This window comes from Uranotaenia lowii, chromosome 3, assembly GCF_029784155.1.
Source record: "Uranotaenia lowii strain MFRU-FL chromosome 3, ASM2978415v1, whole genome shotgun sequence".
NCBI lineage: Eukaryota > Metazoa > Arthropoda > Insecta > Diptera > Culicidae > Uranotaenia > Uranotaenia lowii.
In genome coordinates, this window is record NC_073693.1 from 265,802,887 (window position 1) to 265,821,657 (window position 18,771).

General features: G+C 34.6%; 1 protein-coding gene across 24 annotated transcripts in view; it reads left to right on the plus strand.

The window, feature by feature from the left end:
* The window catches only part of LOC129751152 (TLD domain-containing protein 2), a 637,530-nt gene that overhangs the window by 585,706 nt on the left and 33,053 nt on the right, over positions 1-18,771 (plus strand). The window contains exon 1 of one of the 24 annotated variants that reach the window (XM_055746498.1): positions 2,376-2,890. The exons of 21 other annotated variants lie outside the window; for them this stretch is intronic. In XM_055746498.1, coding sequence (XP_055602473.1) covers positions 2,846-2,890 — 45 coding nt within the window. In that variant the 5' untranslated portion in view covers positions 2,376-2,845. 2 more of the 24 variants (XM_055746496.1, XM_055746494.1) reach the window with 2 other exon arrangements.

The window sequence follows — 18,771 nt, forward strand, 5'->3', positions numbered from 1 at the left end:
CAAAGGGCTTGAGCATCAAACTTATTGAAAAAAAGTTGCTTCGGCGGATAAGCTAGACACCTAAATGTAGGGTTAAACGGACACATAAGTTTCTCCAGAGGTATTTCAAGATGTGGGTTGTTCCTTTATATGCCTGCAAAAGACCTTGGCGGTCGTCAGTTTTTTTTTTCATTTTGGTTTAAGAACGTTTTCAAATACTTAACTCACAAAAATATTTATTTTTACAGCAATTTTTCGGGGAAAATGTCCCTTTTCCACGCAGTGTCCGTTTTACCCGATCATTTTTGAAAAGTGTAGTTTGCAAGCATGTTTAAAATTACTATAAAAACAGTCTTGATGGAGGAAATTTACTTGTTCCAATGGTTAATGCGATAGCAATCAACTTAAACTGCTAATCTGCACGAAAACTGTTATGAGAAAAGCAATATAGGTTTTTCTATTTCAATTCTACCTTGGGTGTTCGTCTTACTGGACTTTTTCCTACAATCACGAATTAAAACGAGAAAGAAACGAAAAGTATTGAATAATTCGCTTATCTTTTTGACAACATGGTTAAATTTATCTTATTTTTTTACAAATTTAAGCGAAAAATTTTAGTTGCCATTTTCGCTCTCAGCTGTTTTTTTTTGTTTTTTTTGTTTTTTTTTGTCTTTTTCTGTTTTTTTTTTGTTTTTTTTTTTCATAAAAAAACAAAAAAAAAACAGAGTTAAAATGTCAACTTAAATTTTTCCTTAAATTTGTTAAAAAAATGTTTGCTCTGAGCTAAACTTCACATTCTTATGAAGTACATTTTTAAAGTGCTGATGGCGTTCAGTTCGGTCTGGTCGAATCCTGGCCATTTGAGAGAAAAGTTGACGGGATTTTATGAGATGGATTCGAGATTTGTAGAACAAAAACCTAAAGAATGAAAACTAGCACGTTGGCAAAACTGGGGTGAATCCGTGCACCCGTGGTTGATTATCTAACTATCTACATGCAAACATACTTTTATTTGCATTTGTCAGAAAGATTCCCATGACCTGTAAAGTGAATTCAATACGAGTTTTTTGTTTTGTTTATAATATAATCAATTTTCTGAAGAAAATAATAACCAAAACAAAATCGAAAAAAAAATCCAACATCACACCACACTGTGTTTTCGTGTCGTTTCGGTTGAACTGTGTCAGTGGTTTATTCCCTGATACCTTACAATGATGCTGCTAATGCTACTTCTGTTGGTTGAACCATAGGAGGTATCGTTATCTTGTCCAATAGTCATCGTCTCGATCGTGGTGGTGGTAATATTTATGGTCCACGAAAGGTTGAACTGGCCATTTCGCTCGATCATTCTCCTCCCGGACCGGTCGATGATAACCTTTCAATTGACCGGGAAGATGACGATTGCCTGCTATCACTCAACAACGATTCGCAATTGTTGTTTTAGTTATTATTTAATACTTGTAGCAGTAATCCTCCAATGGGAATCGATCGATCGCCTATAAATGCACACATGTTGCTTATCATCAGCAGAATGTTTGTTTTTATTCGCTTCATACTACTTTGACGTTCTTACTGTTTAACTGTTTGCCGAAGTTTTTTTCTTTCTCTCTATTATTTACGGCAGCTGGAAGCAGCTCTTCGCCATCTGTGTCAATAAACCGAGCGAATTATTAGTCATGGTTAAGAATTTAAATTAACTCCGATGGATCAGATATTGGCGGCAGTTTCACAATGATCCATTTGGGTGGAATACTTTTGGTATCCATACAAAACTTCCTAATGTTACGTGATAGTGCCGTTATTTTGCAAAAACCAATAACAAACACCGAACATTGCAGCGGGTGTGGTCATTTTTAAGTGGCCGATCGAAAGCTTATTCGATTAATTTGAATCTATTCATTTGACGTCAGTTTGCGTGATTGCTGCAAAGTCGCGCTCGCATTGATTGATTGATTCGTCCCTAATTGAGCAATACGGAAGGTATTGTTCGGACTTCGGGTTCGATCGGCTCTGCTAAAAAAAAAACATCTTATGTTCGTCTTCGGGTTGTAAGTGTTTGAGAGCTTACTTTCATTACTCTTTTACGAACCCAAAACAAATCATTAGTTACTCTCTCCGATTTTTATCTTTTAGAATTTTTGCAATTTTCATGTTTTTTTTATCCCACTGTGCAAAGTTCCTGATCTTTCAAGGCACGAACGCGTCCGCCAACAATCGTATGTGATGTAGTACCTAGAGCAGGTATGTAGATGATCGCAACCCCGGCTCGTTCATATGCAGCGAACCATTCTTCGCGCAATTCACTAAACTGCCTTATACCATTTACGTGAGGCGACTTGCTTACTTGCCGGGCTTTGACCACGTCCGAGTGCGTCCAATTCCGATCCATCCAATCATTCGATCGCGAAACGCGACGAAGCCAACAACAACCAACCAATCTTCTTAAAAGAGAGTGGCAGGCAGAGTTTGCGCGCGGCAGGGATCATCGTTTTCGGGTTCTCGTATTCTCTTCGTTTATCCGATCTCGTCTTCCTTTCGTTGGTTTGATCCGGCGCGGCGGCTGATCGTAAATTTTCGCCTACCGATCGGGACCGATCCGGGCAACAACAAAAACCAAAATTTCGTAAGACACACACGGAAGGAAAGTGGACCCTATTTTGGCTCTTTTTTTTTCGGACCGTGTTCGTGTAGTTGTGAAAAGTTTGTGAGGATTCCCGGTTTGTGATTCGGTTCACTTGAAGGGGTTCATCATCAGTCAGTGGCAGTGTGACATTGTCGTCGAAGATCATTGTCCAGTAGTTTCTAGTGTCCAAATTAGTGATCGTTTAGTGATTTTGCCGATTTCTCTGGAGGCAGTTTCCCGGGAATGGTCATGTGGAATCGCTGGAAAAGTGTGGATAACCCGGAGAATGTAACTGTTTTGAAAGTTTATTTTTCTTGATTCTTCTTTCGGATTGGCACTAACCCAGAACTAAACGAGTTTGTCCCTGTTATTACAGGGTCAACTTTGTGGAACATTTTCTTTCCTAGCCTTTTTCTAAGCTTGATCGCTTTTGTGATTGTGTGCGTGTGATACATTCTTCGGCTAAAAATCATTCCTCAAAAGTTTGGGATTACTCTCTTAACGTGTTATTTTTGTGAATTCTGTTTTGATCAACTATTTCTCTCTTCGGCTTTGGCATCCCACCTATTGCCAATATCAACTTCAAATCTACTAATCGACAAAGTAAAGTAAAGTGAACCACAACAAGCAATTTTACGCTACAAATAAAAGTAAAATTTACTTAGTTAGTGATCCAGTGCATGACAAAAAGTCTGTGATATTCAACAATTCTTCAACAAAAAACTTAAGAAGAATTCGTTGCAATAAGTTGCAACAAACACCCACAGTCATCAAACGACGAACGTGATCGTTTGAATTTCCTTTTCGCCTTTTCACTTGAGGCCAAGTGAAAGAAGAAATGCTATTTTGAGATCGTGGGACAATTTACAATTAACATTCGTAACATCAACAACAACAACCAACCCGTATCTGGGACGACTACAACAAATTTGTTTGAAACTACAAGCTCTCTACACAACAACAATGTCAAAGTCAAAAATCCACCGGATAACCCGCTACATTAAAACGAAGGTAAAGGCTTAAATCACAACTTTTTTTTTTGTGTTCTTCAAGTTAGTTTGAAATCATTCTAACAATATTTCACGTTCATCCATCAATTTTTATGGTTATTCTAAAAATATAGTTTTGTTGAATTAACAATTTCTTGATTGTCGAATCCTACCTGTTTTGATCAAAAAACCAACTAACACATCTTCAACCGTTATCAACTGAATCGTGTTATATAATCAAATCAAATCAGTGGTTGAGCAAAACATACCCTTTTTCAAAATCAAACTGTTCATGATCGTTATCAGCATAATCATACCTCTCACCGAGGAGAGTTGATTTCCTTGATCAATTTGTTTTTATGCAGCCTGAAAGGTGGCCTAACGATTTTTTCTCTCTTTATTTCGCTTTTGGCTGTTTTTTTCTGGAGACTTGGTGAGAAAGAGTCGTTCCGAAACCGGCACTCGTCTGAATGCACTTGGATTCGCGGTTTATTTATAGAAACATGCACTTTTCGTGTATGTCTCCGCACGAAAACAGGTTTTACTGCTGAAGAGGAACAAACTGCTGGTCAGGTATCCATCATTTTTGCGACGAAGCCAGGGCTGGATTTAGTTACAAAATCGTTTGGCAAACTTTTTCAATTTTTTTTAATAGGGATTTTTCTTGTGTGAAATGCAGATTAAAACTCTTTTAATACTTAGGTAGGAAAAATAAGGGCAATATGAGCACCCGGGGCGAACTGGGAAAACCGTATTTTCTCAAATAAATTTCCACGAGGAACAGTTCCTATAGCATCCATTTTCAGCAAAAAAGAAATTAAAAATAAAAACATCTTGGATCTCAAGTGTCGAAAATATAATAGTTTCGAGTACCGGAAAATAAGCTCTTATGATCGTTAAATTCCAATTCAATTCATAAATCATCTTGAACTATAATGTACGCACTGAACATGATGTGCACATTGTTCCTCAATTTTCACCATAATTAAATTTCTGATTTTTCACTACAATCAATTTTAAAACGCGTTTTTACTTTAACTTGTTGTCTCGGGGTGAACAGAGCACTATTGATCGGGGCACGATGAGCATCTTCCTCCGTAGAATCTAGCAGCGAATTAAACTCGATTGAAGTCAACTGAATTATAGAGCTACAGCTTAACGATTTGGCCTATTGGTGTAAGTCACATATTAAAGCTGTTTTATATGGTTAAATAAGCGTCCTTCTTAAGGTGATTGTTATGCTCTTATTTCCCCTATGTTTTTAAAAATAATTAAAATTGAAAATAATAAAAAACTGTCACTATTGAAATATGTAATCCTGGCTGTTTCAATAGTTGGTTAGATTCGGGCAAAAAAAAAGTACCAGCAAACATGAAATCTTATCAGAAATGATAACTTAAATCGTTTATAAGAGTGTTGCGAATCGCAATTGCAACTGCATAGTGAAAAGATCGTTTAAAATGCCGTCTGAAGTCAGTTTAAATCGGATATGATAGAAAGTCCACCATGTTTGTAAACTCTCTGCATCTAGCTGAAGACTCAAAAAACAACTTTGCTGTAGACCTAAAACCTCTAAGGTGAGTCAATTAAAAGTTATGAAGATTTCAAAATTGAATTATTCAATTTGATTTTTCTTGTCCAATCTTGTTTTCTTTGCATGTTGAGTAGGAGCCATTATACGTTGGAAATTAGCTGGCGTGTTTTCCCATATGCAGATGTTTTTTCGTATCTTGGTTAGTTTGTCTGTCGTGAAAGTTGGTAAAACGGGGTTTTTCCGGCAGGAAATTGTTTCTGAAAAGTTACAATCCCCTCCCACCTCGCCTTAAAATATGAAACAAATCGATCGTTTTCCACGTGATTTCTATTAAATTTGGTACACATGTTTTTTTTTCTCAGCAACTCCATGACCTGCATAAAAAGACCACTCCTACGACGATAAAAGGGGCTCCCATAGCACCAATTCCTCACCAAAACAACGTTTTCTGAATATTTCAATTTACGGCCAAAAATTTTTCTGAAATAACGCAAAATTTCGGCGTTTCATGCATTTTTTGCAGTTAATTTGCATCAAAAAATACAATCCTGATTCCATGTTATTTGCGGTTTAAGAAGATAAAAAGAATCAGAAACTCTGACAGCTTTGAAGCAGCCATAAATTAAGGTATGATAGAGTTGAAATTTCGCACAGATGAGATTTTTGGGCAATCCATCAAAATGTATATGGTTGGTTGTCGAAATTCTATATGACAATTTTTGTGGCAACCCTAATGTACATGTATAAATATATAAATGTACATAAAGGTGAGACATAAATGGTCACGACAAACTTCAAAAATTGAGTTTTGCCTCAAAGCACTAAAATTTTCAATTTGTTGGCCCACAAAAATTACTCAAGAGACAATGAGAACAAATTGTAGAAATCATTTTTTTTTATCAAATAACTGAAAAATTCATAAAACGCCGAGATCTATCGTATCGAAACAAATCTTAAGCAGCAAGTCGATTTTCTAAGTCGACTTTTTCTTAAATCCAGTGGATTTATACAGGATGTTGAAGAATTGTTTTGCAAAATGAATCACAACTCGTTCCAAACCTCATGAAATCCATATCACTGTTAATAAAACAAAGTTTTTTACCCTAATAAATCACCAAAGGGGGGTACAAAGGCAATCAGAAAAATCAAAATTTGAATTTCGAAGCCAAATGCCTTAAAAGTGCTGAAAACGTCTAAATCTGGTGTAATTTTGAAAAATTTTATTGTGTCAAAAATCGACTTTATTATTTCAAAAACCGCGGAAGGTGGGGGAGGCATAGGAAATCCGGAAAATCGAAATTTGATTTTGATACCAAATAAATGCATGATCTTAGATTCAATTTTCCACTTGGTTTGTCCTTAAACAACCCAAAAAAGAATAAAAACTTAATTTCTATAACCAATCACACAGAGTTTAAACAAGAATGATATAAATAGAAAATGACAGATATGGAAAAAATGAAGAAAAAAATGGTCAAATGGATAAAAATTAGTTCTTAAACTTTTCAACACTCAAAACAGTATCAAACAATTCGACTTCTTCTCGTTAAATCGTACACACTCAATCTTTTATTCTGTGGTCGGGACATTTTTGTTCTGTATTTTCAACAGCTTAGAGTTACAAGACGACTCCAGGACAGAAAAAACAACTGTCAAACTTACCAGTATGATCGAAACGGTTTTCTGGGGAGTTTAGTAATCCTTTCGTAGGCTCGAGATTGTTAAATTTCGATGTAAACCTCGATATTGAGGATTTATGTATCTTTAGTAAGAACATATTCTTCTTTTTACTCTTTCTTCGTGATTTTCGAGGGTAAAATAATCAACAAATTGAGCGCTTTGAGGTAACTTCAAATTAATCAACTATGAAATTGAGATGAAATTTGATACAGGTCAGTTTTTTTTGGGCTCGTTTTTAGTAAACCATTAATTTGAAACTTGTTATTTTTCATAGAAAAATCTATCGACTGTATAAATTGATTTTCGGCGATTTCAGTCAAGAAAAAATCTTAAAACGAATTTTATTTCTTCATCCGATGTTTCGTTTTAAGATTTTTTCGTGACTGAAATCGCGGAAACTCCATTTATTCTTTTTATTTTTCTAGTCGCTATTTTTGTTTTGGCATCTCATCATTTGAATATGTTGCATGTTTTTTTATGTTCTATACACCTTACGGTGGCAGCCAAATGAGTCGTGTCGAATTTCGCAAACAGACCATATGCAAGATTGGCCAAAAAAACTGACCTGTGCAAAATTTTGGCTCAATCGGTCTTGATTTAGGAGTGCCTCAAAGCGCTCAAAGTTTCGGATTTTTTGACCCTCAAAAATCACCAAAAGAGAAACGAAAAAATCAAAACTTTAGTTTTGATGCCAAATGACTTTAAAAGCCTTAAACATCAAAATCTGGTGTTATCTCGAAATAACATTATTACCCAAAAATCGACTTTCAAAAAGCTGAAAGTCTTGATCAAAAATCGAATTCCCAAAAAGTCGATTTTTGACCAAATTCCATCAAAATAAATTACTTCAATTCTTAAGAAAATATTTTTGAAATTTCCAGGACAAATTCTTAAATTTAAAACGCATAATAATAAAACGCATATTTGAATTTTGGTAAACTAAATTCATTGCCAATTAAATTTGCAACTTTTGTTCCCGAAACAAATACAGACCCCGTTCGTTTTTGACAACATTCGAATTTGGAAACGGTTTTCAGAAACAACATTACCTTGTAGTTTTCGATATAATAGAACCAATATAATTTATACAAACACCATAAATATGATTTTACGCCCCCTACTACCATATACAACAACAAAAACAAAATTTAAAAAATAAAGTACTTAAAAAAGACAGTACTCAAGAAAGTACTGAAAATGACAAAAAATAGTTAAAAATAATGTAGAATGACAAAAACAGCAAATATAATAAAAAAAATATTAACAAATCAAAGAAAGTAGTAAATGCATCAGAAACTAAATAAAAAACCGGACAAGACAAAAAGACAAAGACTAAAATTACAAAAAATAGCTAAAAATGATGAAGAATGACAAAAATAGCAAATATGACAAAAAAAATATAAACAAAACAAGTAAAATAGTAAATGCATCTGAAACATGATATAAAAATAAAAACTGACTCAAAATTATCGAAAATTGAATACAAATTACGTTGATGATAATAATTATAGTTTTTTTTTAAGTTATAAGGTAAAAAAGGTGGGGTGAAAACTGTTCGATTTTGACAAAATTCGATTTTAACAACAAAAAATTTACTGTACTGTTAATTCAGTGAAATAGAATAAAAAGTATAATGCATAGTTTGATTTCTTGATATAGTATTTTATAAGCAAATATTTGAATGAAAATTTAATGTTTAATAAGTCTCAAATAAAATTAAAAAAGAAAATTCAAACTTTTATTTATGAAAATTGCAGACTGAATATGAAAAAAATTTAAACTGTTTTTAGCAGTATTCACGGCTATAAAATTTTTCCATAGGTTCCTGCAAATGGTTTTGGACAATTTGAGTAAAAATCGAATAATTTTGATGTTGAATCTTAAAAAAACTGCAAAGTTTTAATAAATTGAATTAGAGATCAAGAAATCATAACTTTAAAGCTTTGCAATCCAGAATTTATGCTTTTAAGTGTAACCCAAAAAAACTAACAAAACCAGCAGGCCGTGCTAAGGACACTTCCAGGGGGATTGAAATTGTAATTTAGCTAAAAATAATAACAATACCAAAAACTCATAATATATAAGAAAATTGATTTCTTTAACTATTTTTACACTCATAACCATCCCACAAATTCAAAAAATTAATAAATTTTACTGGTACGATTCAAAACAAATCAAAATAAAAGTTTTAAATAATTAAGAGGAGAAATCACCGTGAATTTGTTTTATGAAATGAATTTGCGGCTTTATCGGTGAGGGTTAAAGAGTTGAAATGAAAGACGGATAGAAGATCAGAAGAAAATTCTAAGGTGGTGAAAAGAGCGAAGAGCATTTGAAATAGAAGCTTGACCACATACTAAATTCTTTGTCCCACACCAATTAACTGTATTGAAGAAGTAGTACCCAATAGAGAAGGCACTACATTTTTCGATACAGTTAATTATGGATGGTTCGACCGCCATGTGAGTGTGCACATGTGCCGAACGGACAAAAAATTTAGCATGTGGTTGCTCTGTTAAGTCTTCTATTGTGCGATATCGTTCCATCGATGGCTAGGTAGATTTCTTATTTTCGTTTTGTGCGGATGTTCCAACTGGATTGAGTTGTCGCATACGGTCAACGGTCAGAAATCTTGGCCTAACTATTTTCGATTATCGGAACGATGTTTTGTAATTGATTTTTATAGCCGAATTATTTTTATTATTAAGAGGAGAAATCACCGTGAATTTGTTTTATGAAATGAATTTGCGGCTTTATCGGTGAGGGTTAAAGAGTTGAAATGAAAGACGGATAGAAGATCAGAAGAAAATTCTAAGGTGGTGAAAAGAGCGAAGAGCATTTGAAATAGAAGCTTGACCACATACTAAATTCTTTGTCCCACACCAATTAACTGTATTGAAGAAGTAGTACCCAATAGAGAAGGCACTACATTTTTCGATACAGTTAATTATGGATGGTTCGACCGCCATGTGAGTGTGCACATGTGCCGAACGGACAAAAAATTTAGCATGTGGTTGCTCTGTTAAGTCTTCTATTGTGCGATATCGTTCCATCGATGGCTAGGTAGATTTCTTATTTTCGTTTTGTGCGGATGTTCCAACTGGATTGAGTTGTCGCATACGGTCAACGGTCAGAAATCTTGGCCTAACTATTTTCGATTATCGGAACGATGTTTTGTAATTGATTTTTATAGCCGAATTATTTTTATTATTAAGAGGAGAAATCACCGTGAATTTGTTTTATGAAATGAATTTGCGGCTTTATCGGTGAGGGTTAAAGAGTTGAAATGAAAGACGGATAGAAGATCAGAAGAAAATTCTAAGGTGGTGAAAAGAGCGAAGAGCATTTGAAATAGAAGCTTGACCACATACTAAATTCTTTGTCCCACACCAATTAACTGTATTGAAGAAGTAGTACCCAATAGAGAAGGCACTACATTTTTCGATACAGTTAATTATGGATGGTTCGAACTGTATCGAAAATGTAGTGAAGGGGGTCGTCCATACAAGACAAATATTGTTTTCACGTTATTGACGTTATTTTCCGTCGAATTGTAATGAAAATTTGCACATGAGTGTTTTGAGAGACGAGCAATCGATTACAGTTATCAAATCAAGGGTCAGGTGTCGGCCAAAGGGGTCGTCCATATTCACCGAATAATGTTTTTGCGATATTGGCGTTATTATACATCGGTTTGTGATGAAAACTTGCACATGAGTGTTTTGAGGGACGAGCAATCGATTCCAGTTATCAAATTTAGGGTTAAGGGTCGGCAAAAGGGGTCGTCCATATCCAATGATTAATGTTTTTGCGATATTGGCTTTATTTTACATTGGATTGTGATGAAAATTTGCACGGGAGTGTTTTGAGAGACGAGCAATCGATTACAGTTATCAAATCAAGGGTCAGGTGTCGGCCAAAGGGGTCGTCCATATTTACTGATTAATGTTTTGGCGATATTGGCGTTATTATACAACGGATTGTGATGAAAATTTGCACATGAGTGTTTTGAGAGACGTACAATCAGTTACAGTTATCAAATTTAGGGTCAGGGGTCGGCCAAAGGGGTCGTCCATATCCACTGATTAATGTTTTTGCGATATTGGCGTTATTATACATCGGATTGTGATGAAAATTTGCACATGAGTGTTTTGAGAGACAAGCAATCGATTACAGTTATCAAATTTAGGGTCAGGGGTCGGCCAAAGGGGTCGTCCATATCCACTGATTAATGGTTTTGCGAAATTGGCGTTATTATAGATCGTATTGTGATGAAAATTAGCACATGAGTGTTTTGAGGGACCAGCAATCGATTTCAAATTTTGAATTGCGGGTCAGAAGTTGGCTGAAGGAGTCGTCCATACCCAACTTTAATGTTTTTGCGATGTTGACGTTATTCTACATTGGATTGAGATGAAAATTTCCGCATAGGAGTTTTGAGGGACGTTCTTTTGCTTTCAGGTTTCAAATCTTGACTCAGGGGTCGGCAAAAGGGTTTTTTATCTGTTCACTGATTTTACGATATTCTCTTGATTGAGCATAGAATTGTAATGAAAATTGAGCCATGGGAGGTTAACAGAAAAGATAATTGATTTCAGGAGTCAAGTTTTGAATCGTGGTCAAAAAAAGGCCGTCCATGTTAGTTGCTCACTGTTTTCGTGATATTGTCGTGATCATGCATCGGATTGAGATGAAAATGTTCAGATGAGGATTATAAACTATGAGCAATTGACTCCAGGTAGCATGTTCCGTGTCAAGGGTCGGCGAAAGGGGCGTCTATATTCACTGTTCACTGTTTTCAAGTTCCTGACGTTATTTTACAGATAAATTGAAAAGAAAATATGGCAAAAGAGAGTTTTGAGGAACTAAAAATTGGTTTCAATTATCGAATTCCGGGCCATGGGACAGAAAAAGTTTTGTGCAATAATTTTGTTGGAGGCAGTTAATTGATACCAATTTAAGTGTGAAGGTCAAGCAAAAGAGTCGTGCACATAAACAAATAGTACATGTTTCTGCCATAATGTCTAGATTTTGCAACCGAACGAGAAGAACACACTCTCACATAAATTTTAATAAAAAGCCAATCAACCGTTTAATTTGAATTTCAAGTAATAGTAACAGTAGCGACTTTAAACACTGTTGAATTTTTTCCCCAAAATTGTCGAAAGAATGTTTCGAATTCATTTTCTAAACTCATTTTGACGTACCAATGATTTAAAGCGAAACGAAGTTCGTACGGGATCAGCTAGTTTATAATAAAAATTAGTGAAACGTTTATAAATTTTCAAGAGCAGTTATAGTTTAAAATTTGAAGCTCTGAATATTTTGTCTTTTTTTAAATTTAGATTTAGATTTATCCAAGAATATTTTGTTTTCAGATCACAAAAATCTATAGTTGAAAAAAAAAGACTAACTTTTTAAAAATATTTCTTTAAAAAATTATTAGTATTATAATTAGTATTATTATTATTTCCAGTATCAAATCTGAGGTCAGGGATCGACAAAAGAAGCCGTCTATACAACACAAATACTGTTTTGATGATTTTGATGTTATTAACGCTATTATGCATTTTATTGAGATCAAAATTAGCACACGGAAGTTTTCAGAGACGGGCAATCGATTTTAGAAGTCCAGTTTAGTATCGTGGGGGTTAAAAAAAGGGTCGTCCACATTAATTGTTCACTGTATTTGAGATATTGTCATGATTATGCATCAGACTTAACTGAAAATTTGAACACACAAGTTTTACAGCAATGTATTTCAGTTGTCGAATTATGGGAAAAGGGTAGGCAAAGGGGGTCGTATATATTATTTTTTAATGTTTTTTGTAATAATTTTGTTATTATGAATCAGGTTGAAACGTAAATTAATACACGAGATTTTTGCAGGGCGAGAAATCGATTTCTAGTTTCATACTTTGTAACAGACGACATAAAAGGGAGAGCGTTTTAAAAGACGGATAATCTGTTCATGATTCATATATCATTTCGTTGTTATGCACCCGAAAAATATAAAAATTCGAACACTGGTGTTATTTTCCACGATCAATAAATTTCTTTTTTCGATTTCTAGTTTGATAGTCAAGCAAAAGGGTATTTTATGCAATATCATTGTGAAATGCATCTCAATTATCATTCAAACACAAGCTCCTCATTACATATTAGAAGTATTAGAAGCGAAACGGAGTTCGTACGGGATCAGCTAGACTTTATATATTAGATATATATTGGGTACATTTTCAATTATTTTTTATCTGCTTTTATTTGTGCTTAATTTCGAAAATGTACGTATCGAAACACCGTCACTATTCAAAATTGCAAGACTAAACAACAGCATGGCCACACTGCCGAGCACGCTCCACCACCAATACGCCTCAAAAAACGCTCTCCCCAATTAGGGGGATAAGAGCTAACACGCATACGCCTCAACATTTTCTCCCTCTTGCGAAAAACCAAACATCGTTGAGAGAGAAGTAGTTGGCAACAAGGGTAGCCGGACATTTACTGTGCTCAATTGATGTGTGTCATTCACATCATTGGATCATGTGGCCGAACAGGGAACAGCTACCTCATACGTATTTGTGACTTGCTGTTGTTGCTGCTGTTGCGTATTGCGCGCGACGGCTACCACCCCAGTAGTCTACAGCTCCAGTCTAACTTTCTGTGCGACGATTTGGCTGGCGTATGCATTTCTCGGCTGACCATTTACGCGAGACCGGTCCCCGTCGTGAGATAGAGGTCGCCTAGTTCTTTCGTTGGGAAACGTTGGTTTTTTTTGGAGCCACGGGCCTCCCACAGAAATATATTCCGTCCACGTATACGAAAATCGATTCAGTTTTGCTAAACGTCGTTTGTCAAGTTTAGAAAGAATTCTAGTACAGTTGCTTCTACTAGTTTGTGGGAGGAAGCTAGAGCGAAAGTTTTGTGAGTGGTGAATATTTTTCTAGTGTGGAAAAAGTTGCCGGTTTCCAACAGCAGTAGTTTATTCATTGGAAAATTTCCCAATCGAATAGATTTGTGTGAATTATTGACCGCATTTTCCATCGATGGAGGGCGATTGGAAGAAAAAAGTGTCACGAGACTAGTCCTCCTCCGGGGTGGTACGATCGAGTCAAACTTGAGTGCAGCTGTTGATACGAGACGGTGACGAAGTACAAAAAAAAAACAAGAAACAAATTAGCGATATACCGCCTAAAAGTGTAGTAGTGAGAACTCAGATTTCCCCCATCATTTTCACCGCCCCCGGACAGGAGGAGGAGGAAATTTTTATACTCACCTCAGAAAACGTAAACATACCGATACAGAGGTAAAATTCTGACTCGGCTCCAAAAAGAGAGACACCCGGCTCGCGTAACAGTAAACATTTGGTACGCGTCAACTGGAAACCGGCAACCTCCCACGTGTGTTATGATCACGAAAAGTTAGCGATCCAACAAGAATAAAATGTGGTATCTGGTGCTAATGGTTTCGGCGGCGGCTAGTTTGTACTATGCCAGCCGCCGATGGGGTCGGATGATCTACTACAGCCGCTGGGGTCGGTGGATACCTTTCCGGAGGGCGCTGCTCAATAAAACGCGGCCACCTACACCACCCATTTCCGGCGCCGGAAGTGGATTGGATGGTAGAACCGGTGAGGGTGGAACAAGCTCGGCAGCCGAAAATCAATTTCTCCTGCCGGTGGTCAAGGACGATCTGCTGGACGACGGGAAACTTCACACGGTGAGCCCCATTACTGGATAGGTTCTTGGAGTTAGATTGGGTAGCTAAGCTTAGCAACCAATTACCGAAATCATAACAGTGAACACCAAATAAGTTTGTAAAGTAATTTTATCCTGATAAATTTCGATAGAAATGTGCCTAAAGCATAAGACATATTCACCGATTTTCTACGTTACCAAATGGAAATTCAAGTGTTTATGCGGAAGTCAAACAGACTTAAAAACATACAGTTTCACTTAAACTGAAAGTCTTACCTCGTGTGACCATCATACCCTTATTCCCCCTATCAATGGATTTATTTGTAGTTTTTTTTGCCAAATCCAAAAATTTCGTTTTCGGAATTTTTGAAAAAATGGTACTCATAAAATATGTTTGCAGGATTTGTTGTTTTAAAAGAGTTTAGTACTATAAAACGAACCAATGAATTTGACATAAATAAAAAATCATTGTATTCAAAATACAGTGCAGAGTGATCAAGAAATGAAATTCAGCGGGAAACAATCATTTTGACAGGAAAAATTTTATGATGGTTCATAAGATTTCTGAGATCTCAAAATGATTTTCTCAATGTGATAAGATAGAGGTCTACATTATTCTACAATATTGTAGAACATAACAATTCATTAAACTTTGTCGAAGACACCACACATCTATCTCTTGAACTGAAAGTTTTATGACAACTTGTTTTCATGAAGCTAGGGTGGCCCTATAAAAATCAGTTTCATCTCGATATCTATCATGATGATATTTCATTAAAATCATTCATTCATCAACATTTTAGATAATCACTAGCAGGCCCGGTAAACTTCGTCTTACCATGTTCAACTTGGCGTCCATTTTCCATTTTTCCTAGTTTTTTTTACATTTTCCTCCTTTCCCTTTACTCGAATCGTTCCGCTTAATTCTATCAAAATTGTTTCACTTGTTGTATTCCATTTAGTAGATTTATTCCGTTTTGTTCTAGTTTCATTAAGGTTTAAACAGAATGAAAAAGTTTCTCATTTATTGGAATATATTACGTATGAATCTTTTTTAAAATAAAATTTTGAATATTGGGACAATTTTTGGAGTATTTGCCGAATATTTTGACTAACGCAGCGCTTTCATCTCCCAATTAGCTTTGGATTTAGAGCTGAAGAAATAAAAAACAGAAGAAGAGATTTTTTACTAACCATTTTCAAACAGCTTTTTATTCACTATCCTCATCCTTCGAAGCAGTTTGAATTAAAATCCATATTTTCACCAAAATCATGTTCAAAAAAGTTTCACCTGATACTAAACTTATAGACTTTTCACATTTCAATTTAAAGTGTTCGCAAACAGCACTTGTCATGACATTAAATCTGTTTTTTTTTATTTATTAAAGCAATAAATGCAAATCAATTCCTTTGAACTTTAACCCAATGAATCAAAGAAACGATTGGTTTTGAAAAGAGGAAAAAAAATATGTTTGGATATGTTCACCCATTATTTTAAAGATTCTAATTGAAGCATTGCGATGTTATGATTTCAAAATTTCCTGAACATTGTTGGTGGTGATCTGCGATTTCATTTAGAACTATGTAATATTTTTAAAACTTTATAACATTTAATTTAAAAGCAGATTTTTTAAAATTAAAAAGATCGAAAAGTAATAATCCGTTCAGATTTCGTTGGTTTCATGAGTTCATTTTGTTTTCTGGAAATTATCATATAAACAAAACCTTAATTAAAATTAGGTGTCTTTTTAACTGTAAATCTTAATTTTCAAAAATGAAACACCGGGAAAATGTAAACGAATATCACCACAGTTCAACTTTCATATTCTCTGAAAAAAATTAATATTTTCAAAAAAATAGTTATGTTGACAAAAAGAAATATCGAAGTATACATTTGATCCATTTATTGGGGCAAATGAAAACACATATGTAGGTCTTTTTCAGATCCGTCAGTGAAAAGACTTTAAAATGAATTTAATACTTTTTCTTGTTTGTCTGTTTTATCAACTTTCATTGATATATCCTAAGTTTTTCTCCGGAATAAATTAATGCTTGGTACTTCAATTTCACTGAATGCTGTTCAACCAAAAGACCTTGATTGACAAAGACCTTTATAATAATTTTGAATATCCGCTTCAGATTCAACACTCGGGATATCCTTTCTTACCATTTGGAAGATAAAATTCTTAAATGGTAAATGTTTCATTGCTAAATGGCGCGTTTTCACTTATTTCACCTAAGAAATGACAGGAATTAATATTATTTTTAACACTTTCAGGTCATATTAAAAGTTCATCATAAAAATCTTCTGCCTCTGGAATATCAATCACAAAAAAACTTTTCAACAAAAAAGTGAATCAAAAGTCTCTTTTATGTAGCCAAAATATGTAAAACAAAAACACACTTTTCATGTTAAGAACGTACTTGAGGTGTGTGTAAACAAACAGTAAACGTGTAAACAGTTTTTCGGTAAATGATTAAAAAAAAGAGTTGAGTTTATTGAATCATATTGTTTTTTGGGCCCAACAATTTTTAGATGAAGAAATAATGTATACATTTTTTTTGTAAAAGTTGATAGTTTGCACTTGCTCTAGTCTACTTTCCTAATTGAAAATTCTTCCGGAAAATGCATATCCTCACTTTTTGTTATTAAAAAGTAGATTATTTTATTGATAACTTCAATTTACGTTTGCAAAAACCAAATAGTTCATTCGGCCTTTTAAAACTTCAATCCTATCTAATCTATTTCAAAGAACAGACTCTTGTTGAGAGGACGAATGACCAAGTTGGTTAAAATCCTCTATAAATAAACAAAATAGAATAGAATAGACTCTTGTTCAGTTAATGTGTCTAGCGTTCTAGGCGTATTGGATTATACGAAATTGAATGTAAAGCTTCCCAATTTCTTATTTTCAAACGTCCGCAAAGTGTCATAACATTATTTCATATTTATCTTTACCTAGTTCATATTTTTTGGACAACAACTTATCTACTACTAAAATTAACACGAATTAAAAATGGTTTTGATATTTGAAATCGTTTATATGGTTTTGATTCGATCAATAACATATCAATCCGTGTCACATCTAGGCGTCATTTATTACCATGTGCTGTGTACAAATAAGCAAGAAAAAAAAACACATCTAGGTTGCATATCACCCCCACCCCACGTGTATAAGAAATATAGCTACTTGGTTGAGAAATAGGCGCCTAATTTTTAATTTTTTTTGGTTACTATTATCTTGCAACGACGTTTGCTAGCAACGCCTCGCCCATGCAGACGAAAAACAAACCCCTTGAAGAAAATCTCTAAAAATGGATGCCCGACTTTTCAATTTCAGATTTTGGCAAAACAAATATTATATGTTTTATTCGATCAGCAAAATGTCAACCTGAGTCACATCTAGGCATCATTCATAACCATGTGCTGTAGAAATGAGTAAGGAATCAAGAACAAAAAAATCACATCAAGGCTTCATATCGCCACTTGCATCGAAAATATGCTTGGTTAAGAAATACGCGCCCAAATATTCTCACTGATCAGTATGCTATGCCATGGTTACTATCTTCTAACGACGTCTGCTCGCGACGCCTCGACCTTGGAGACGAAAAACAAACCGCCCAAAGGAAAAAAAATGGAAGCCATGACTTTTATTTCGATCAAAAAACTACAAATTTGATTATTACGGACAATTGATGCGACTTTTTGTTATTTTTATTCGATATAAACCGATTCGCATGGCTACAGAATATTCTAAAAATAATTTCATTCGAATCGTTTGGGTCGTTTCAGAGGAGTAGTACTACAAACACCGTTACAAGAGAATTTTATATAATAGATATTGCGCACCTTTTGCTAAAAACGAATAACGAAAATTTGTTTTCATATTACAATCTTTACAATACTGGAAAAAACTGGAGGTATATTTTTGCATAAATGTATAAATGACACTAAAAATCGTCAAAATCTCTAAGGTACACCGGGGTAAGTGGGGACGCGGGATAAGTGGGGACAGGGGCTATTAAAACAATACTGTCAACTATTTTTTTCAAATTTTTAATGCAGAATGTTAAATTTACTTGTAATCTATCCAATAACTGTAAAAGAGATACGATTCCGACAATAACGGATGTTTACGGTGACTTTTCGTTAATTTTATATTTTTAACTGTGGACTGTGGAGTTGATGTGCATCTTGTCAATCGCAAATTTCTCTTAAACTAGTTGGCTCGTGACGAAAAACTTTACACTGAAACAATCCTTACATTA